The sequence below is a fragment of the Mastacembelus armatus genome, chromosome 4, assembly GCF_900324485.2.
Source record: "Mastacembelus armatus chromosome 4, fMasArm1.2, whole genome shotgun sequence".
NCBI classification, from domain to species: domain Eukaryota; kingdom Metazoa; phylum Chordata; class Actinopteri; order Synbranchiformes; family Mastacembelidae; genus Mastacembelus; species Mastacembelus armatus.
In genome coordinates this window covers 25,774,367-25,798,107 of record NC_046636.1, presented here as the reverse complement: position 1 = coordinate 25,798,107, position 23,741 = coordinate 25,774,367, and the positions used below count along the sequence as shown (strand labels likewise).

General features: G+C 41.2%; 1 protein-coding gene across 1 annotated transcript; it reads right to left on the bottom strand.

The window, feature by feature from the left end:
- Window positions 1-535: 535 nt before the first annotated feature.
- Window positions 536-23,726, bottom strand: eps15 (epidermal growth factor receptor pathway substrate 15). Its single transcript, XM_026304792.1, has 25 exons — window positions 23,614-23,726; window positions 20,538-20,579; window positions 19,712-19,801; window positions 19,578-19,625; window positions 19,373-19,468; window positions 19,003-19,065; window positions 18,513-18,638; window positions 18,019-18,078; window positions 17,522-17,752; window positions 17,142-17,287; window positions 16,405-16,561; window positions 15,057-15,139; window positions 13,060-13,132; window positions 11,211-11,372; window positions 10,840-11,037; window positions 10,297-10,716; window positions 9,918-10,001; window positions 9,372-9,534; window positions 9,145-9,189; window positions 8,616-9,013; window positions 8,057-8,126; window positions 7,817-7,887; window positions 7,196-7,331; window positions 6,862-7,067; window positions 536-2,623 (listed from the first exon to the last, which is right to left on the bottom strand). Exons 1-25 carry the CDS (start codon window positions 23,638-23,640, stop codon window positions 2,483-2,485), a joined length of 3,336 nt encoding a protein of 1,111 aa, XP_026160577.1. The 5' UTR covers window positions 23,641-23,726; the 3' UTR covers window positions 536-2,482.
- Between the last annotated feature and the right edge of the window lie 15 nt (window positions 23,727-23,741).

Here is a 23,741-nt window from a genome sequence, read left to right as displayed (position 1 = left end):
AGATTATTTTGCTAACTATACTTTCCAATGCACTTTAAACAAGAACAGACCTATTTGATAGGACAGAGGATAAATATTCCTGATGCTAATATGTGAGACCAGCTCTATTTGAGGAACTTATCATGAACTGGAAATGAAAAACACAGTTCAGACTAGATTTCTTGCCTTGTTTGCTCTTTATCCATAATATAAACTATGTGCGCTGTTTAACATTTGTGTAAGCTGAGTAACTAAATGTAGAACAATAAAACTTTGAGTTATTTGACATAATGTGCACTTTTACTTTTGATTAAATACATATTTTTAAAATTCTAGCTGAAGGAGCATTTTAGACATTTAGCACTGAATGTTCAAACACACGGTTAAAGACAAAATAGTTAAAATAATGACAATGTCCCAGATACACACTGAGACTTTGAAAAACCCCTGAAAAACCCCAGAGCACAGTTCTCACGGGATGAATAGTTTCTCTCTATGCCAAACTGAATACTGTTTGTAATGCAATATCAATGTAAAAATACACAAACGGCAAAACTAGACGTTTAATATTTATTCTGTTATAATTAAATGCATTACATATTCTGGGCAAACTTCCTAACGTTGGTTTTTCTGACACATTAGAAAATACAAAATAAAATAGATTTAGCTTGAATTTTAAAAAGCCTTTATGTGTGTAAGCCAAGAAACATCAGTGGTTTTTAATTTGTAAAATTCAAGGAGTCTGTAGAAATGACAGCGACGCGTCCAGTGGCCTTTAAATGTGACAGGATGAAAGCACAAACTGTCAGAGGACAAAGAGACTCAGCTGTGAAGAACGGACAGACGACTCCTGCGCTCTTGTTTTTAGAATAAACTGCAGAACGAAGAGACCGCCCTCAGTATGAAGTAAACTGGTCAAGCACGAGATGAGGAAACTACACAAGGCTGCTCACACTAAACAAAGACAAACAAACAGCGAGAGGTGTCCAGGAGTTGTGCACTGTTTGGTCAGAACTGAGCAAAGGCCTCCTGCACTTTCTATCGTCTCCCCTAGTCAGAAACCTGCTGTCACAGTTTAGCACTCAGTGTTAATCCAGTTCATTTTGTGGGAGAAACAAAAACAAGAAGAAGAAGAAGAAGAAGAAGAAAAATCACTGGCCGACCAGCTGCTGTGGGAGCGTTAACAGCCTGCATCCTCACAACCCCAGCAGGCTTTTTGCAAGTTAAATACTCACAGAGCCTGCACAGACTGAAGACGAAGTGCTCCAGCGAAAGCACAGACACACATCAACCTTAACTGAGTCGGTGTAAGACTTTGAAATTCAGGAAGAGGAAGCAGCGTCCACAGAAACGCAAACAAAAGCACAAACAGCTGCAAACGGGAATTTTGTCACATGGATATTGACTGATTGAGGCAATTGTTAAAAACACATACAAAAACTAGAACCCATGCTGCTGGAGTTCTGTTGAGCAATACACTGACTTAGAAAGACTCTGAACAAGACTCTCCAGTCCTGGATATTAAATGTTGGACTCTATCAAACATTTATCTGGAAAAAACTGTTACTGTTTTGTGCGATCTGTTGTAGTGTACCCTGAAAATTAATGCGATTATAATGTCTTAGTTAATACATGCAGTGGGCGTAGACTCATTTCTCTTGGTATCCACCCTAGAAATACACTTTCCAGAACAGAACAGCTCGACGTGTTAGCTCCATTTTAGTATAAACTGACATATACAAGTAACATATCACTGGACTGGTAACTTCCAGTGTACAGATGTTGAATTTGTCTCCCCATAGTGACAAAAAATAAAACAAACAACAACAAAAAACAACTCACAGGAACTGAAAGTACATGGTCGCTGCATTTGATAGGGACTAGATTAAAGTTACACACCTAGATTTTGTTCCAGCGCCTCCCAAACCTCACACCGGACAGATTTAGAGTTTCGTTGGGCATTTCTGGGCTCCACAAAATTATCACGTCTATCATCAATGAATTCAATCCTAGACTGAGAAGCAGGATGAGAGCTGAAATACAATAAAGTGTAGTGAGTTTGTGAGGTGGATGCAGGACAGGAAGGGCTTTAAACAAGGCAATTTCAATCTAGTTTTAAATAAATTACATTCTGGAGGGTAAACGTGGTATTTGTAGCCTCGAGTTGAAATCAATAGACCATGACTCTCCTAACACTTTATCTGTTAAACCCATATTCACTGCATTTCATCTAAAAGATCATTTCTTGAGAACAAACTCTCCATCTTGGTCCTCTTCTGCTAAAGAAACTCCAGAGACCAACAGGATGGAAAAAGACGACGCTGCAGTGAACAGTGGGCACAGTCTGGGGGACAAAGGTGTAGGAAGATTCAGAGATGGGTTTCTTCTCTGCGTGGGGTCAGCAGGTGCTGCTGAATCAGTCCTGTACATTCCCCACTTCTGCTTTGGTGCTGTCTGAGCTGGGGGCTGAGGGTGGAGGGGGGCGGTCTGGAAATCAAGCTCCTCAGGAGAGTTCAGACTTGCTGAGAGCGATGGCCAGTTCCAGGTCCTCTTGTTCCTGCTGGGTGAGCCTGGCAAGTCGCTCCTTTTCCTCTCGCTCGCTCTCGCGCTTTGCCCACTCTATCATGTCTTCCTCTGTTGGATACTACTCCATGAACAGAAAACACAAGCACGCACACACACACACACACACGCACGCACGCACACAAGCAGATGGAAAGAAAAACAAAGACACACAAACACAGACAAACATGTACACAGTTAACAAATTCTGAAAGCCTATTTATACAACAAATCACCCAAAAACAGAAACACCTGGGTAACACATGACACACTCCTTTAATTCATTAATTTACTCTTAATTGTCAATCAACACTTTGTTTTCATGAACATACAAAAGATCAATATTTGCTTTTTTTAAAATTTTTTTAAAATAATGGCACATAACTAAGATTTCCCAGCTAACAATCCTGCACAGAAATGCACTGTGGGACTTTGTCTAGTTGAAAATGAAACTCACAAGAGCTCAGTGGAAATTTGACAAATAATGAGTTGGGGAAGTTTCAGTGTGACTGACATGCAACAAACCCAACAGTTGGAATCAAAGAGCTTTTTCAGTTTACATGCGACGCCTCTTAGCCCCTGGGCCACAGTTTCACGTTACCTATCGCACAACCTTTCTGCCAGTATTGACTGGGATGTTAAAGTCGGCCAGTACGAGCTGCCATGACTCTACATCAAAGATGACGTGGGTCTTTAGCTGAAAAAAATATCTGTACTTACTGTATTTTTTTATAAAGTGGCTACAACATTTCTGTCATATCAGAGTCAAATCCTGAAGCCGACATTTATGATCAATACTATATCTCTCACAGCAGACGTCTTGATGGAGGAGACCGACGCTGTAACTAATAACACTAACAGCTAACACTGACACTATTCTGCCAAACTGAGCACACCCACGTGTCCCTAAATGTTCATTGTACCAATTGTAATAACCGTATAATAATTATAAGTTGAAGCTTAGGGGGTATTTGAGCTTATGCATTATTAAAAACAAATAGATTTAATTAACTGCATTGAAAATACAGGCCCCTGACTTTCTTTGAAATAAATAAAACAACAGAAAGCTCCCCTGTGATTTCTAATTCAAGCTAAACACGTGAACATGAACACCAGGTTTTCTCTGTTCTGACCTGGACTGTGTCTCATGGCTCCATGTAGGGAAGGAAAAGAAATGTTGGGGGTTACTGAACAGAAGCTACAGAACAGGTGCAGCAGAGGTTAGGGAGCCATACTACCAGGAACGAAAGGTGCGGTGGTGGTGGTCCCCCCCCCCGGCACAAGGATAATCCATCCTCTGACAATTAAAAAAATAAAACTGCAATCTCACTGTTGAATGACTTTTGCTGCAGTTTGTATTTATAAAGGGACTTTTAATTAAGAATTTAATTAATTACACAAATTAAATGGGCACATTATTCTTGGGCTTTTAGCTAAAACAAATTTTAAAAAATCTATTTAAAAAACCATTAATTGTAGTTACTGAATATTTTAATGATACAGATTTTGGGTATTAATAACGTTACATGCTTTTAACTGTGGAAGTAAGTCAACATCGAGCTACCATGCACGATAACAGGTTCACAGAACGGACAGACCTGAATAAAATGGAGACGTAATGTTATGAGTTACACCTCCAAAAGGTCGTATTCCAGTCAACCCACCAAAGGGAAAACAACTAAACTAAGATGAAGCCATTTCCCCGGATGACTTTGAAGAGGGTGAGTTCGCCCCTCAGGTGTGAGTCATTACAAATTCTGTCAAGGCAATGATCAGGACAAAAGTAGGGACTGAAATGGTGCAAAAACACCAACAGGGTAATCACCACGGGGGGGGGGGGGTATTGTGTGACCAAAATGTTGTTAAAGGTTCAGGACAACAGAAATAAAAAGGATCACACATTAAGCTGGTTAATGGTTACACAGCAGATGGGCACGGTGTCAACAGGTTTTCTCTATGACAGACAGAGACATCACAGGTCGAATGAATTGAGTCATGCAAAAAAAAAAAAAGAAAAAAGGTCACGATGACAACATTCAGACAGGTGTCTTAAAGCAGGTGATTTCGATGGGCAGGACATGCATGATGAGAACATCTAAGAAACACAATGGATAAAGCAGAGAACATGCATTTATCACTTGCAGGGGACATGCTCCGCTGCTACGAGCAAAATCAAACACCAGTAAAGTCCTGAGCAAAAGGAATCATGCTTTAATTACCGAGCTGTAAAGAAAACCCTTCACATATTTATAATCTGACCTTTACCTCTTTAAAGTGACTCAGCAAGATTCTGTCAAACTACTGAAAAGGACCATTCTGGTGTTTTTGCATGTTTTAGTCCATTTAGAGATCAGATATGTTTATATTACTTCCAAATATCTTTCTAAGCATACCACACTGTATGATAAGCCTTTTTTCTGCACACCACATAGCCACCGCTTCACTATAATACAACTTAGAAAAAATAACTTGCACAGATATGAAACTCACAGAATTTGAAATCTAAGAATGTAAGCTGCTTAAAGAACGGGCAAATCTCAAATTTAAAGCAGACTTTGGAAGAATGGTGAACGATAATGTCAGGTATAGTCTCCACTTACGGTGAATGGACTAAAAATGCAAAAACGCTGGTTCCTAAAGCTCGAGAATTTGCTGATTGTGATGTCATGGATGCACATAGAAGCCAGAGATGGTGCCCTTGATTCAACTCTTTATTAAACTTCTTTGACAGAGGTGTAAAGACACACAGAGAGAATACAGGCAATCTGATTCTCCACAACACACTGCTGACCAGACAAGGGCTGAATGAACTGGTAAATAGAGGGATGAATGGATGACCAGAGAGATGGATGCATGGAGAGATAAACAGAAGCATGTGTAAAGGAAAAAAAATAAACACCGACTTGAGGAATAGCAGAGGCAGTGGTGTAAGTGCATGAGAGCCAGACACTCAAACACACAGTTAGTGCTTGCAGGTCAGGGGTCAACAGGGAACATGCAGGTGCAGCCATGTGATGGGACATGGTCTTTTAATAATAGTCATCCATCCCAAATTCACAGCATGACAGTACATTTCTATGAAACATTATAATGCGAGCGGCTGGGAGGATTTTAATACTATTACTAAAATATTCCATGTACATCAACAGTGGTTAACAACCCATGTTTAGATAAGTAATCTTCAATGTCCGATACATGACTATCTGCAGCTGGTTTATTGAGTGAGAAGAAGAAGGAAAAAAAAAAAGGTTAATCAATATAATCATTATGTTAAACACACTGGTAGTACTATTTTGCTAGAGCGTATTTCATATGCTGGTTTGTAAAACATTGATAGTTTCATGGTTTTTAAGCCAAAATGGCTCCGTCACTAATGATGCAGCAGAAACTACTCTGCATCTTCTCAACGTGAGCACGTCCTCACAGTTGTGGCCAGCTGGCAGATATTAATTCTGATACCAGTTTACCAGAAAACCTGCAGCAATTTTAATTTTACCTGAGACACACTTTAAGTGTTAATGGTGCATAAAAATCCAATAGATTTATTAATGTGTACATATATATATTTTTGTAAACCCTTTTTAAAATTATATTTATTTAAATATTTTTAGAATAATTCTTACACATACCTGCACATCCACAGGATGTAATGTCACTGTGCTAAGTTGGGATGGCTAATAAATGACAAATACAAGCAGCTTGTTATCGCTCCATTCACTGCCAAACAATCACCAGGGACTTAGTAACAGAAAGTTAGATGTGCATTATTAACTTATACCATAGCCCATGTCTGCAACTACAAATATGTTGCAGCTTTGTGTGTGTGTGTATATATATACACACATATACATATACACACACACTGGCATGTCTGTATATTTAAGCAATATAGTGCTACTTCAAACATTAAATTAAATGTAATCCCAATACAAATCAGTAAAAAACATATTTCCTATGAAGTATCATTACAAGGCAAATGTAACAATCTTAACGAAGAGCTAAAGCAGACAGAGTGCAGGAAAAACTAATCTGAACATATAAGCTTGTATCAGTTTAGGTGAAGAAAATAAAATAATTCAATGAACACAGATGTAGCATAAAGAAACTGTGCTAGTGCGCAACATGTTACCTAAAGTAATTAGTTAACTTCTTTGGGACGTTTGCTGGCAGTGCATGGAGAGATTTCTAAAGCTGGTCTGATTTGCTTGGTGGTTTTCATCTTACATCTTAGATGGGACTTATTTGGAGGAGGAAAGAAAAGAGGGATGTCTATTGAGAGTCAGGTGGAGGTGAGGGAGAGGACGAGAGGAAGGTGCTCACTTTGTCAAAGCTGGCAAATCGGTCAGCTTCCCGAATGCTGTGACGAGGAGGGGATGAGGGGGCGAAGGGGTCGGCTAAAGGATCCTTGGCAGGCAGGGAAGAGGAGGAGGAAGAAGAGGAGAAGTCTCCAGGAGGGTGCACGAGCAAGTGTCCTCGTCGATGGAACGAATCGGAGGACTCTGTTCTGGAGATGGACGACTTCTTACCTGGACAGGTGAGCCACAGACAGGCATAGGTACACAAACAGGTTTGATTTTAAATGACTGACACACAAGGTTAATACATACCCGACTGTACGATAGCAACACAGCTATCACCATTCTCAAGTACTGACCTGGAGGTGGAGGAGGGGGTCTAGTTGGCGTACCAGTTTTCGGGGGCAAAGCAGGGGGCACGTCCGGGTTGGCAGACGGACTGTCTTCCTGGAACAGATTCTTATTGTTGATGCCAAACTGGTCAGCACCATTTGGCTGAAAGAGAAGGTTCAAACAAATCAAAGAAGTACAGGTATTTGTAAAAAGAGAGACTGTTCATTACATGTAATACATTTTTACACAGAACCTGAGGTTTACAAACAACATAAACTGCCTACATCCTCAGTATTCTAGGTAACACCTTGGAGAAAACACATGTCAAACCTTTTTTCTTTGTTTTTCCAGTAATTACATATTTTACATTATATTTCAACGGATCGTCTGACATGATTGATGTGAGTGATCCAATGGTTTCCTCCCAAAAGCCACAACACACTTCACCCACCCACTAACAGTCAACAGTCAGCCTGAGTCAACTCATGGTCTGGTTTTATAACAGAAGTGAGTTTACTGTGTCGCAACAATTTCTACTTCCACACACTCAAGTGACAGCCAGTATTTATGTTTGCACCATTCTGTCACTTCAGCACTGCGCATGTGAAGCACAGGACACGATGAGCTCCACTTGATCTGAAAATTACCTTTGTCAAGGCACTGAAATCTGCAAAGCCCCCTCCAAATGACTCATTACCAAACACAGCAGCAAACGGATCTGAAACACACACGAGTAGAAGGCGACAGAATCAATAACACTGCAAATACACAGACATTGTAAACACTAAATAATGTATTTTGTACAGTGAAATATGTCAGTTATTCTTTTTGTAAACTGATGCAGTGGCCTCTAAACCCAGAGGGTGGCGCCATACCGCAAGTCTTACCTGGATCTGAGCTGGCGCTCACTGTAGTACCACCTGGAGCAAACGGGTCATTGGTTGCTGCAGGATCCTTCTAAAACCAGAACATAAAACACACCTTGCTTGGCATATTGTACATTAACCTCTGCAGTGGACATGCAGTGTAATGTAAATAACTGGACATGTAAATAGGGCCTGTCACTCAAAATTAATTCCAGACACGGTCAAATCCAAGCAAATAAGAACTAAGTCAATTTGAGCACATGTGGTGATTTGTACACATAATTATAGTAAAATATAGAGGATATCACAGTATTACTCTTCTTTTGCTGAAAAAAAAGAAAATACTCCAATAATGCTAATAACTAGCATGAAAATTACTGTTAAAAACAAGGTTTCTGTTACTAGATCTATGAACAACTTAAAACAGCTTAAGGCTTCATTAGGTTTTTGAAGAACTTTTACACCATATAAAGTATATTTGCATAAAACTTAGGCCTATTAACTGCCAGACCTGCACTAATTACTGCAGTAAACAAAGGTTTATCACTCATGACATTTTATTAACATGGCCCCTACTCACCACTGCCAGGTCAGAGTTTGGGGGGGAAGAGCTGAAAGGATCTGCCCCCCCGTCGTGAGAACCAAAAGGATCCGCCTCCGCCATGGCGTTTACTTTGCCCCCAAATGGATCCGGCTCAGCTGGGTTGCTCCCCGTGGCGCTGAACGGATCCTTGGTTGCTAAAGCAGGATTGTTAGGCTTGGAGGTGAATTGATCTGGACCTGCTGCTGGTACCGTTGCTGTGTCATTAAGCTTGGCTGCAAACAAGTCTGGTTCTGGCATGCCAGGAGTGGTACCAAATGGGTCAGCTGAGGCAGAGAAAGGGTCCTCTGAGGAAAAAGGAGCACTGGAGGTCTGTGTGAAGAAAGAGTCTGCAGCAAAGGGGTCTGTCCCTTTGAACGGATCTCCTCCAAATGGATCTGATTTAACATAAACAAGCCAAGGTTACAGAACATAAAAATTTGATAGTAAAGAAATAGTGCACGCCCATCAGATGATTAATTTGTTTGAGATTTATGTTTCAATGTAAAGTGTAACTTGGAGAATTTACCTGCAACATCTGCTTTTCCAAAAGGATCATCTTTAAAAGGATCATCTACAATGGGACAAGACTTTAGTCACTAATTACTGCTTTTACTTAAACAGAGTAAATATCAAACAGGACACTATGCTGGTTTATAACGTCACTCAAAAGCCTTAAAAACATACAGCTGGACATGAAACGGGCACCTCAACATGATGCTTGACACTCAACTAAACTATGTCCTGAAGACTTACGGTCAGTAAAGGGGTCTGAATGGAAGAAGTCCATCTCAGGCAGCGAGGGTGGACTGGTCTGTGGTGGCATGCGACTAGGGCCAACTTGAGGTGGTAATGAGGGGGTGGCAGTTTCTGAGAACTCTGCTGGCTCCTGTTTGCTCTCTGGCTCTGGTGAAGCAACCTGGTGAACAGGGACAACACCACAGTGCAAACAATGTGTTTTACACATTTCAATCAGTGCATTTCAAAAATGACCAGGTTGTATCTGCATTTTAATCCGTCAACACATGATCGCATTATCCAACATGTTATTCTTTATTATTTGCTGTGGGAGAGTCACGGTCTGCAGATGCAGTAATGGAATCAACAGCCAATGCCTTACGTCCATGTCTTGTATATACACCTTTACACAGGAATAGTGCAAATAAAGTTTTAGAAAATGTACTTAGCTAAACGATGCTCTGCAAAAATGACAATAATACACAGAAACTCAGGATTTTTGGAAAACAGAAAAAGACCAATGCAGTTTACCATCTGTATTCTTCAGGAACTGAGGATTTTTACCTTTGATGGACTCCCTTTAGACTCTTTAGGTTCCTCTGTATCATCTGCAACTTCTGAAACATCAGGTGCAGGGCTACTGTGTTCCTGAAGATGTGAGGACAAGACAGCAAAGACTAGTTTTACGTAAGAGACATAATCTGAGACTCACATTTGCCACAATTGTTGTTGTCCTACAAATGTAACTTAAGTCTGCTGTTTTTATGTGCTTGGTGGCTGCTTAAAAAATAATAAATCCTATTTTTGTAGAATTGTGATGTTTCATAATGTCATAAATGAAGAAAAACAATACATAGTTGTAGCAGGAAGTGTTGCTGCAACCTTTAAAGTGGCTTCTTCCCATTTTTAAGGAGGACTACCAACTGAGACAAGCACTGATTACCCTAACAGTGTTCTCCCACGGCTTGGCGATGGTTGACAAACGACTGTATATGTCAGAGGAGGCCAGGCTAGAAAACAGATCATCCAAGGCATCAGATTTCGGCTTTTCCTCGACTTGAGTTTTTTCACTGTCGTCCTCCTTCTCTTGTTCCTCTTCCGTCTCCTTCATGCCTTTCTCTTTTTGATCCAAAAGTTCTTTTTGAAGATTACAGACAGCAACTGGATCTTCTTCCTTCAGCTCTTTAGGCTGCTCCTCCTGAAAGAAGTCCTGCTGGAAGGGGTCTCTTTGGTGCAGGTCTGTTGCAGGGCCTGCTGATCCATTGACCATGACTGGAGAGCTGTCTTCTAGGGCTCTCTTCCAGCTGAGCTGGGCAGTCACTGACCTTTCCTCCACCCGGAGGTCGTTGAGTTTTTGCTGAACCTTAGAGAGTGGACAGATGACGGAAAAACGACAGGGTGAAACAAAGAGAAAATCTATATGTTAATACCCGTTTTCTACAAACCTGTATGTGCATGAGACCTGTGCAGATGGACACAAACTGACCTGTGCAACTTGTGTAAAGGAGTCTCGCACAGACTCCTGGAGAGGTGTGAGCTGCTCCTGAGCAGCCTGGACTTTCTCCTGCAGCCTCCTGCTCTCCTCCTGCAGAGCGAGGAGCTCCTCTCGGGCCTGGACCAGCTCCTCTTCAAACTGACATATTCTCTGCTCCTGCTCCTCATGCTCTGACTGCAGTGACGAGATCTGAAACGGATGTTGAAATTGAACTTGGTGGTCATATGACTGAAGAGTACATAGTCATGTGAGTGTATTACACTGAGTTAAAACCACTGATGTCCTCTGACGTTTGCCAGTGATTTCTTTTATTATGAAGTTTTCCAGTATGGACAGCAGTGAATTGGCCATTCAGGTCCTACCAGTTGGGTCTCTTGGCTGGTCTGTTGGCGAATGTGAGCTAGCTGCTCCTCCAGGGAACTTTTCTGCTGGTCCAGCTCATCCAAGGCCTCCTGGACCTTAAGCCGCTGAGCCTGGAGTCGTTGCAGCTCCTCGCTCTCCCTTGCTACCTCATCTTGTAAGTCCTGTGCACATCAAAGCAAAGGAGGAAAATGGGTGAGTGTCCCCCCACAGACAAACCAAACAGGCAGATAGGAGCGTGCAGCAGAGGCAAGTCATAACTTTAGGGATATCAAATCAAGGAAAGAAAACAGACTCTTTCATTTTCCACGTTGTTGGTGTTTACACTGGTAGGTACTGAGAATAGGGACAAAAAAGATGAATGCAAAACATAGTGCCAGGAGAATTAAAAAAAACAGTAATGGCTGCATTTAAGTCTGTTATTGTGCAACAAGGGCAGACTGTTCATTAAGTCATTCCAGTAGTCTAGTGGTCCAATACTACTATACTGGCATGATTCTGGCTGGGTACCTTCATGTTTTGACATCCACCCCTTCTCCCCGCATTTTCTCTCTCTCAATTGGTACACAAGGCAAAAACGAAAACAGGAAAAAGTTCAAAATTGAACATAATTCGCACAAAAAATGAATCATCAGCAAAAGGGAAGTGGCACACAACACAAATTAAGCCTGCTGGTAGTAGAAAGAGCAAGGGAAGTGTCGGTGTATGGATTTCATTTCAGTAGATTATTGTACATTATTTGACTGCTACGTATGTCAGGGAGATTTCCAGTAGTCTTTTAGTTGCAGACAAGCAGAAACGCTATTGTCATTTGCAAGGCTAATGTTAGAGATACCTGCTCTACAAGTCTAATATGTGAACGGGCTACACCAAAACAACAAGTCAGCCAGAATATAAGATGAAAAGAGGCCTCGTGTTTCCTTGTCTTGTTACGCCACTGAAGCATTTTGCACCAATACTGAAAATGTATTAAATAAATAGCTGCAAGTGTTCTTTAGGATGGTTGACTAAAAACTGTACAGGGTTTGAGGAGGATAAAAAGATATTTATGTATCTTCAAATCTTTCTGGTCCTTTCTACCAGACCCATCCCTCAAAAATACTATTTCATTTTATATGTCTAATTTGTCTTTTCAAACATTTGTGGCAATTCAGCTAAAAAAGTGAAAGACGTTAGAATTAAAAAATGACATCTCTGATTAGAATTTAGCCTGTTTTTACTCAAACCTTTGAAAAAAACATGCAGGAGACGATATGAGATGCTATTTTTGGAAAATCACAACTATCAAAGCACACAATATGTCATGTCTGGAAACAAACTTAAAAAACACAATGGAGTGTAAATAACCAAAAGCACTCAGGGATACCCTGCAGTGCAGCTAAGAAATTCAGCTACATCAATGAAAGACTCCCTTGAGACCCCCCCCCCCCCCCCCCCCCCCTCAGAGGAGGCAGACACACCTACACAAGGACACCAGCCGCTCCCTTTCTGAGCAACGCTGTGTTTCTGAACAAGCATCTGAAATTGGCTGCCAAACATATTATTGATCTCCTCCTCCAGCATATTTATCACAACAAACATAAACAACTGCACCTACAGGTCGTTTCATATGTTTTGTCTGATAGAGAATTTTATCCCAAAGGGACAGACTGACGAGATGTGCTCATACACCTTCTATACACTGGCTTTGCCCCAGCATCAATCCTATTAAAGACACGGATTAAAAAAGCAACAAATAAGAAAATCAATCCTTTAAAATATCAATAAAACCAGGCCACAACCATTTTGCCTTTCTAGCTTGTGTCCATTGTACTAGGAACAGGCTCCAAGACAGAAACAGCAAGGTCTTACCTGCACTTCGCTGCTGCGCTGTCGGATGGCCTCCTCCTTCTCCTTGATCTCCTCTTCCACAGAGCTCTTCTCTCTGGGTGTCCAACACAACAGACAGGAGTATTTAGCCACCAAGGACAGAACTGGTAGACCTGGGACTCCAAACCCACCCAGACCCAGCCAGCGCTCCGCTGAGCCTTCTTCACCCTGCCCCTGAATCATCACCAGCTCCTCTCCCTGAACAACCATGGCGCCCTAAAAATCACAATTAACTGTAAGCTGAGTCGCTAAAACTCCACGTGTGTGTGTATGTGTGTAAGAGATGTGCTATGATAAAAGGTGAGTGTGTGTGCAGTGCAGGGTTGAAGAAAGTGAGCATGTGCTTGCTAAGTCAAATGTGCAGGAGACGAGAAGTGAGAAGCAGATGGCTGCTTTGAGGATGGAGAGAGGGAGGAGGGAAGAGCGATGATGAGCCAACGTACAACATCTATCATTTGTGCCGTTTGGTGCTTATTCTCTTCACTGTCTCATCCACCCAGCCAGAGAGAAGAAAGGGGTATACGGACTAATTACATGTGTATAACTGAAAACACAGCCAAGATGTACAATATAGTCTATGAGTATGTGATGCTATGATTTACAAGTTTTTAGTGTGAAAAACAATAATCGTACATCCCAAACAAAAGGTAATATTTAAGCACACACTATGTACATGTATTGTGTAAAACCAGTGCTGTTCAATTTCACTTTTACAGAATAAATTCACACATTCCCTCGCTCTCTCCTCACATCAAAAAGCTTAATTCCTTTGAAAACAGCACAACCTCCCCAAACAAACCTCCAATCAACTCTCCTCTTACCCATAATCCTCATCTCCTCCAGCATTCTCATCTTGAGGGTAAGTTTGCTGCCACATTTTGAAGCAGTCACAAACACACATCATCTTTCCACTTGAGCTGCTGCCTGAAGTGTCTGCTGTCACTTAGTTACTACTGTTATTCATCATTCTTAACTGTCTTTCCGATCTTAAACAGCTGTCACTGTGTTTATATATATATATCTAAAAGTGGGGGGTGTGGTGGAAGGCCCCTTTCTCACTTCTCACTTCTCGCTCTCAGCTTTCACAAATAAGGAACCTAAATTCTGTTATGAAAATGAAATCCATCCACCAACAAAACCAGAACACATGTAAATAATATGCAAAAAGATTTTCTTTTCAGATCTTCTGATGAAGAAAACGTAAATGAAACATTAAAAAAAACTGCACCATTAGTGAAACATACTACAACCTGCTACTGTAAAAAATTCTTTTACTTTTTAAAAAATACACAAAAGGAGGTAAACAGATGAAGAAGATGCTTCTATATTGCAGATTCTGTCCAGTGCGTAACTCAGCTTTACAGCCAACTGCTGTGCTGGTATTCTGCACCAAAATCACACATGCTGATTTATTTTCACTGAATCTGTGGGTGGAAGTGTTCAAAGAAAGTGAGAGTGAAAACGTGCTCTCATCTTGTCAACTAGAACCATATTAAACTGTTTCACCCAGTGCGGTTCCATCTGGAACCAGCACTTGGTATAAACCACTTCTACGTTCCTAATATATACAGGTTATTTGGGCAGTGCAACAAAGCAGCTTCAAAAACCCTCATTTCTGCAGTTGCATAGAAAATTACTTCCACTGTGAGCGTGACTCTTATTAGGTTTTCCAGCAGCTCATCAACAACCTCCCATCCCCACTGCACCACATGACCACTTCGGATAAATTCTCAGTTTGAGGGAAACGCTACACCCTGCTGGTCAGTTCAGGACACACAGACATTGCACAGTCACTTGCTCTGACTTTCATGTGGGAGATTCCAAGGTTTTTATACCAAGACTGCTGCATGATGCATTAAAAGCTTTTACCATTTTTCTTCATTCATAATAACTGGGTCTTTTTTGGAGCTCTAAACAAGTACAGTCATGATGCAGCTAAAATATGCATGGTGTTTGCCATTTTTAAATAAATCGATTACCTTTGCAGTTCGACAATCTCATTACTGAGTGAGTCCAGCTCCTTGATGGCAGAAAAGTCAGCTGCCAGGTTGACCGCACTGTTCTGGAGACAAAGACAAAGGTGGAGGACAATTAAATTCATTGCTACAGATAAAACACCATTACAGTGATCTCTACTCTAGGCTAATTACTACTCTCATCATATACAGGGTATATACTCATTTTTAACAGCGCCTTGATGCCTATGACATATTGTAGCGTATGGAGTCAGAATTGAGCAGCTCTACACTGCTGGCTTTACAAAAACTACACCTGAAGCCACTTATTAAAATATAACTGGCAAAGATGGGGGAGAGACTAGAGGGTAGTGATACTGGGAGGGTAACAGTGACATAAAAAAATCTAAAGAGCGACACACAGAGAAAAGCTCTGTGCTTAAATACATTCACTATATTCAATTTGACTTTATTTCTTAATTTTATAAGATAAAATGTCATATCTGTATCTGTAGACAAGATGTGGTGCTGCTGGTGCATCTCAAAATACATCAGCAACACTCTCTCCTCATAGGTACAAAGATTTTGATAACGATGTAAAGTGTGATTTAGATTTAGCCAAAAAGGAAGACAAAAAAAAAAAAAGAAGAAAGAGAGGCAGCCAGTTAAAAGTAATGAGATGCACCGCAGTCAAAGAACTACTGAACTACTCCACATCTAACTGCACATGAGAAGTGCAGTAAATATAAAATAACATAAAAAAGCAACACAGCACTGCCCAGAGAAGCAGAAAGACACAGCTGCAACATAAAAAAGAAAATCCAGACCCCAGACCCCAGACCCCAGACCCCACACACACACACACACACACACACACACACACACACACACACACACACACACACACACACACACACACACACACACACACACACACAACAGGAGAAAGAAGGAAAAAGGTAAGTGTAAAATAAAAGAGAAACTTCATTTAATTTGATTTCAAAATACACAATCTCATTAGGTTAAGACTGCATACAAAAATAATAACATACAAAACAGTAAAGACATAAACTAAAAAGACAACACATGATGCCAGATATCTACAGAACATACACAATCAAGCAGCAGCTACTCATATTCCTGTGCTTTACTTGTATCGTTCAGGTTACAGCTGTTGTCGCTACCACAGCTGGTGTTTTGTTCTATCATTAACTGTCATTATCATTAGAGATGCATCAAGTCTGAATCAGATTTCATTCCAATTACAAAAAACACACTAATTTCTGCCTTGTTGCCCATTAACTTTAATGGGGAAAAATAACTACTACTAACTAATTACTATGTGCTGACTTGAATCCTTAGAGCAACTCACCTGTTTGATATTTTGTCTGTCAGATGGAGGGATCATTTCCAGGGAGAGGTTTTGTGGTGGGTCCACCCCCTTGACGAGCTTCTGATTAATTAAATACAGGGCCAGGGCAAACTGCTCTCGAGTCAGTTTCCCAATGTCTCCAATGTCACAAAGCTCCCTGAGAGAACAAACAGACACAGTGTAGTTATATAAGAGAATAAAGATTTATGCCTCAGGCAAAGACTGTCTGTTTAGACAGCCTGGCTGATGATCGGTCCAGCAGTTATTGAAGTCATTGTAGAGGACAGTCACAACAGGACAGAAGCTAATCAGCCATGTGAAGATAAAAATCAATCTGCTGTGATGTTCTATTGAATGGATGTGAATGCACGCACTGCAGTATCATAAAAACTGCTGTTATTATCCTGCGCCATCATCACAATTACTTTACTTTGCAATTATAGCTCTGTATTTAGTCACACCACATATCATTATTAGAGGAATAATCACAGGCACTGTGGTTCTTATCTGAGCAAATAACAAGTAGTCCATGGAGGATCTGAAGCAAATTTGTGATGTTGAGATAAATTCATTTTATTTCACTACAGAATTAATATTTATATCAATAACGACCAATTCTGGATCAGAAAGACAAAGTTTTCTTTTTAAATTAGCAGCAACCAAGAGTTTTCTTTTAAAGAACTGTGTCTTACAGCATGACAGGGGGACTGAAAAGGAGCTTAGCCGTCATTTCTTACCAGATACGTGCTAGTGTGGCAGAGGGCAGCCCAGTCTTAAGGAAGATATCTCTGACTTCAGGTCCAGACACCAACCCATCCATGTCTCCATCTGTCATTTTGAACAGCTCATCATACTTGGCTTTGTCTGCTGGCGACACCACCCACTGCACAAGCAACAAAACAGACTTTTCAACTGGAACCACTACGATGACATAATACTAACTAAGGCCGAACTTACCTTCACACTCCCTCTAGTCTTGTTCTTTTGAAAAACACAATGAACTAGCCAGTTTGAAATCATTGTAAATACTTGTTGCTGCAGCTATGCGATAGTAAAATGAAACATCCAAAAGCTTTTCAGGTGCTGCATGCACAGGAGAGACGGGTGCTGTACTCACAGGGACAGCTGCTGGTGCTGCGACAGGGGCTGGGGTGGGTTTGGGGGGGTGGGGCATGGTCTTAGAGCCAGCGTGGGAGGAGCGACTGTCTTTGGCGGAGGGGGGCGAGGGTAATAGGGGCATCACGGGAGGCACCGAGGGTTTTTTCCTCTTGGAGGGTGGAACCAGGGGAGGTGGCAGGGACATGGGGACAGGCTCCCCCTCCAGGGCTCTATACACCAGATACATTGCCTGAGAAAGACCAACAAAAATCAACAAATAATTTACCAATTAAAAATCAAAAATCATACTTGTTCCATTAAATTTTCAAATCTGTTCCAAACTTATACTGATTGTAAAAACCAGGGAGAAATCCTGGATATGATTAATGCCTGGAAAATCAATGCTGTGAGACAATGAGTTGAATACATGAGTAACACCAAAGCAGGAGCTGAAACCAACTGCACACGCGACCTATGTGGTTCCTTTCTGTCTTGTGATATTAGCTCAGTTCTTACCACAGAAAATTCATCTTTGTCCAACATGCCGTCTCTGTCGAGGTCACTGAGCTCCCACACCTTCAACACACACAAAATATACAGCGAAGTATGCATCATTACAAAACTATATGACACATAACACATGTCACTGAAAGCCCTGACTCACTACCGACTCTCACTTCCAGTTTATTTTCTACTTGACAGATTTTTTTATTTCAGATCCTTTTTTTAATCTTTCTGCCTTTTTTTGTTGTTTTTGTTTAGACTTTTACATAAAACATTGTGTCATATCTGTCAGTTTTTGTGTTATATAGGAAATTTTAATGGGCTAATTGATTGTTTTTAACAACACCTACGCAAATTGATAACGACGAAACACGATCCCATGTTGCATGATTGTTTTGAATCATTTTATAAATAGATTAATCTACTGCAATATAGAACACATAAAATATTTTAATATATAAAATAAATAAACATAATATATGAAAGAAATATAAAAAACATCATACCCTGCCGAGGATGTCCACTGGCAGTTTGGAGTTGAGCAGGACGGGCTTGACCTTGTCTCCTATTAGCATCCCTCCCACTGGACCCAGACTGTCAAAGATGGAGTCAAACTTCATCTTCTCCTCAGGCTGAGGGGAGAAAAAAAACAAAAACAATGAGGTTGAGGATTCAAACTTGTAATCCCAGTTACTGAAAAAAAAAAAAAAAAGAAAGTCCTAGAGACTGTAATTGTCTGGTTTGTTGAAACAGAATTAATTAGCATGTTTCCACAAAGCTAAACAAGCAAATGAGAAATTCAGGCCTGTCAGCTGTGAAAATAAATCAACTATTACTGATGTTTCCTGTAGCACACGTCTTAAATGTGTATATTACATGAGCACAACATAGAATTAATGTTTCATTTCTTGTACTTCTCCCAGGAGGAAGACAATGAAGGCAAATACAAATAAACACAGTTAAGACAAAAAGAAAACAAACTTGTCAGTGCCTCACCTTGACCACCCAGGGTATGTCAACAGCCACACCTCCTGCTAACAGCGGGCTGCTCGTATCATGCTGGAGATCAACAAAATTCAGTTTCTCATTTTGCAGTGAAAAAATTCAGAACAGTATTTAGACGTTTGGTTTCTGAATATGTTTTAAAAAATATGGCAGTGAGATAAAAACAGAATTTAATTCAAGCACTAAATATGTTTAATACAGATGCAGCATTCATAGCCTGGTAGCATGGACAGAGTCTGGGATTTAAGTGTGTGTGTGTGTGTGTGTGTGTGTGTGTGTGTGTGTGTGTGTGTGTGTGTGTGTGTGAGTGTGTGTGAGTGTGAGTGTGAGTGTGTGTGTGTGTGTGTTGTGGTAGACTTACAAATTTTGGTGGGGGAACAGCCACATTAAGGCTCTTGAGTGCCACCTCCAGGCCATTTTGAGCACAAGCTACCAACCGCAAAGCTATGAAGAATTGCTGAAAGAACAGAGGTTCAATATTCAACATAAACGTAGTGATCACATACACTTGATGTATTTAAAAAAAATCAAAATCATTATGATGTGACTCTGCAAGGCATTTATACCTGTTTGTTAAGAGAACCCTTACGCTCAGAGTCTGCCAAATCCCAGATCTATGGAGACATGTAAAGTTTACATTTATAACCATCTGAAATAAATACTAACAACAGGGAAATGTTGCATCTGAAGCTCTGCTCACCTTCCCTAAAACCAGGTCAGCCAAGCCCGACCTCTTCAGGAACAGAGCTGCATCAGCTGCTGCCACCCACCCACTGCCAGTCGGATCAACCTTCACATAAGCACACACATTAATGTACAAACCTGGACATTACAGCTTATATCATCTCAGAAACATCAGTAACTCATTCACACATTGCATTTCCTTAAATCACAACACTGACAAAAGAACAGCATTTGAACAGGATTTGAGAAAAGCTATAAGTGCATTTTTAGGTTCAAGCAGAAGAGAGGCAAGTGAAAGACAAATGAAAACTGTGGGGAAGTCTCTTGAACACTTAAATGAATACTGATGAGAAACCAAAGCTAGTTTCTCAGCAGTCTATTAGCTTCGAATTGGATCTGTTAGCACTCTTTTATGAGGCTCACAGCGAGCTCCCCTGACATGTCGGGCAAAGGCGAACATTATTAATTCATAGCGATACTTCCTTTACTGGACACAGAAACTGGAACTGAAAGCTGAGAAAAATGCTTCCCCCTCACTCAAAAACCAGAGTTAGAGTTTAAGGTATAAAATTATAATAAAAATAACATTTTTGCTATTGACTTATCTCTCTCTTTGTATGATTTTCTTTTTATATGCTCCAGCTTCTCTAATCCAGAGCAATTTATTAAAGCACAATACACTGAGTCAAATCAGCTTCAATCACATTATGTTGGCAAAGATTAATAATGGGCTTACTATGAAACAAACACATTAAATTAACGTTTTTTTTTTTTTTTTTACAGCATGCCATAGTTTAACATTAATAAACCACAATCTGAGTTGTGAAGACATATTTGCATACCTGTCGATAGTACTTGTCATAGATGGGATTTCCACTGGAGAGCTGTTAAGGAAGACAAGATTTTACATTAATATTAGTTCAATGTTCTGATTTTTACCACATTTAGAAGCTCAATGTAAAACATCCACAACATCCTCTTCCAGATTTAGGCATGAAACTTATCCAATCCCTTAAATTTTCCTTAAAATACTCTGACATGGAACAGTCTAATACTCTGAAAGCTTTCTTTATTTTGCAGAGTCTGTGTACAAGCTCAAATGACAATTAAGTGCTTGCTGGCCACAGTAAGTGTGTCGCCCACTGAGCCAAGGCAGCTGTCAAAGGAAAAGAAAAAAAACAAGACAGATTCATTACAAATGGAGGAGAATGTAACCCATATGTTAAAATTCTGCATTGTTATTCGTCATCATGCCCACAGACATTGCCACCAATAAAACAGCTTAATTATTTGTCAATCATCCAAATACACATCCAGCCATCCATCATCTGCTGCTGATCCTGGCACAGCCAAGGGAATGACTGGAGCCAATCCCAGCTGACACTGGGTGAGAGGCAGGGCACACCCTGGACAGATCACCAGTCCATCACAGAGCTGACATATAGACAAATACACATGCTGACATTAACACCTATGGGCAATTTAGACTCACAAATTAGCCTGAACACAACCTGCATGTGGTTGGACTGTGGGAGGAAGCTGGAGAAAACCCACACAGGCACAGGGACAACATGCAAACTCTACACAGAAAGGCCCCAGGTATGGACAGGATTTGAAGCTGCGGTGAGGCGACAGCACTAACCACCACAATGCCCAACAAAGACACACACTATGTAGAAAAGAAGGGACTTTGACTAATGCTCAGATGGATGGAACAAATGCAACATGTCGTTTGGCTCATTGTGCCCAATAATTGTTCCCACAAGACGTGTTTTACCATGGAGGAAGGCAAAACATCAACACAAGCCATCATCTTTAATACAACTTTAATACTAAAGAAAAAATGCCCAGTACAACTTTCTAAAGCTGAAGGTAAATGCTTGTGTTTTTCAACAAACAGCAAACTACAAACAGCAAGCATTCAATTAACAATGATATTAAACTGAAAACTAGCAAAACACATTTGCAAAGATGGAACCAGCAGATATTTTTCATATCTGCTTGATAAATGACTTTAAAATTTAACACAGATGCAGCGTATACATACAGTAAACTGGCATGAATCTGGATGATACTGAGGTTTGTGCTGGACTGCACCCAGAGGGAGTAATGACTAGTCAGCTGTTTTAACTTCACGGTACAAGCCACGCTTCCCAGAGCTGCTGACGGTCATCTTTAGCCAGCAACAACAGGGTGTCACCCCACAGACGGCTCATCTGGCCTTGTGTCACATCCTCCCAAAACATCCCCCCGTTTCCTCTGTTAATACGATTGTCCACTGAGGGGCTGAACAGGAAAAGAATTAGCTTTTCCCTCTTCATAAAGCTGCAGCTGACAATCGGTTGTTGTGTTGTTAATTCGACAGGTGCAACGACGGAGCAAAGGAGTGGATGGTAATTGTTTGAACTGTGAATCAATTGGGAGTGGCCATTCAACCAGTCTGTAAAGCAGTTAATAGTTTCTCCTGAGGGGGAGGAACAAAAGAAGCCAAATTACTTCTTAATTTAAAACAAAAGGCAACAATCTGCAGCGACGTCAGTCGTGTTGACACGCATGCAGAGGAACTGCCACAAGAAAAACACACAGCCTGCGATCAGTTCTCTGTCAGTAATCTGTCAGTTATCTGTCAACTGCCAATTCACAGCAAGACCACTGTGCAGACACTTATCTTTCTCCAGCCAACACAACTTTTCTCTGACACACAATAGTGTGCCTGGAACTGTTGGCGGCTGTGACACTGTGGTCATTGTACTGGTGACTCTTTAATTGAGCACTGGGGGAAAAAAAAACAAAAAAAAAACAAAAAACATGCACACAAACGTGCACATGAAGCAGAACCTGGCAGCCCAGTGTAGTTGGTTCTAGAAATATAAACTTTCTACTGCACCCAGGCCAAGAACACACATGAATGCAGCTGATAACACCAAGCGAGCGGATGATCGTGCACAAAATATCAACATCACAGACGCCAACACAAGTTTGTGAGCCCATCCGAGGGATAACGGAGGGGACAGACAGCTCCTGTCTGTTGTTACAGCCAACAGAGGCTCAGGTATCAGGTCTGGACTCGAACTTAATTAGCACACCTGGCTGCTAAACATCGTGTTTACCGTCTATACAAACTGCAGGATGAAGTTGAGCTGGAGACAAACAGACTGACATTTTGTGACCGTACACTCTCACTTCCTCTAACTGGTTGCAAAACAGCACTTAAGAGATTGTTTTTGCTTTTTCTTTTACAGTTATGAGCCCAAAACCAACATGCTAACACTTCACGGTGTCCACTTCAAAAAAGGTCAAAGGTAAAAGCCCCAACCCAGTCAGAGGAGCCTGTTTACTTCTATTATCTGCATTAAAACCGGCTGGTTATTCGCTTTAACTACACAAGCAGCAGGAAAATCCCCAGCCCGGACTGTAACTCGCAATTTCTGTCATTTCTATTTGACGTTAGGATTTTTTTTTTAGCGGAAAACAACGTTAACTGTAAATCCACAACACAGCCACACATGGGTCTCTCTTTCGGCCAGGGCCGGCCAGCCAGCCCGTAACAAGACCAGGAAGCACAAAATACGATTAAACACACTCCCAGTCTAAACGGAGCCCAGTAAGGCTGCGAGGCTTATTTCCAGTTTGACCAGGAGGCTCAAAAAACAGCCTGAACACACCACACAAACTAGCTGCTAGCTGCCAGGCTAGCTAGCTAGCTACGCCCTTACGCAGTCCCCGAAGAGATTAGGCAGAAACTTTTCCCAGTCACAGCCGGACCGAACTTCCTAAAAGCGGGACGAGGATCGTGGTGAGCCTCGTCTTTCTGCCCGCCCGCTTTCACCGACACCGCCGAGACGGGTCCGAGCAGCGCAGACGGACCACCCGGCAGGTTAGCGGTGGCTAAAGCCGAGTATTGAGACACAGTGTTACCTGAGTAAGAGACAGACTGGCAGCCATAGTGTTTCTGCTCCCGCTGCCTTCACGCCGCTGCCAGACACAGACTGGGGCCGCTGGAAAACCCGGCACCGGATCCGGACTACAGGAGTCAGCGGAGAGCC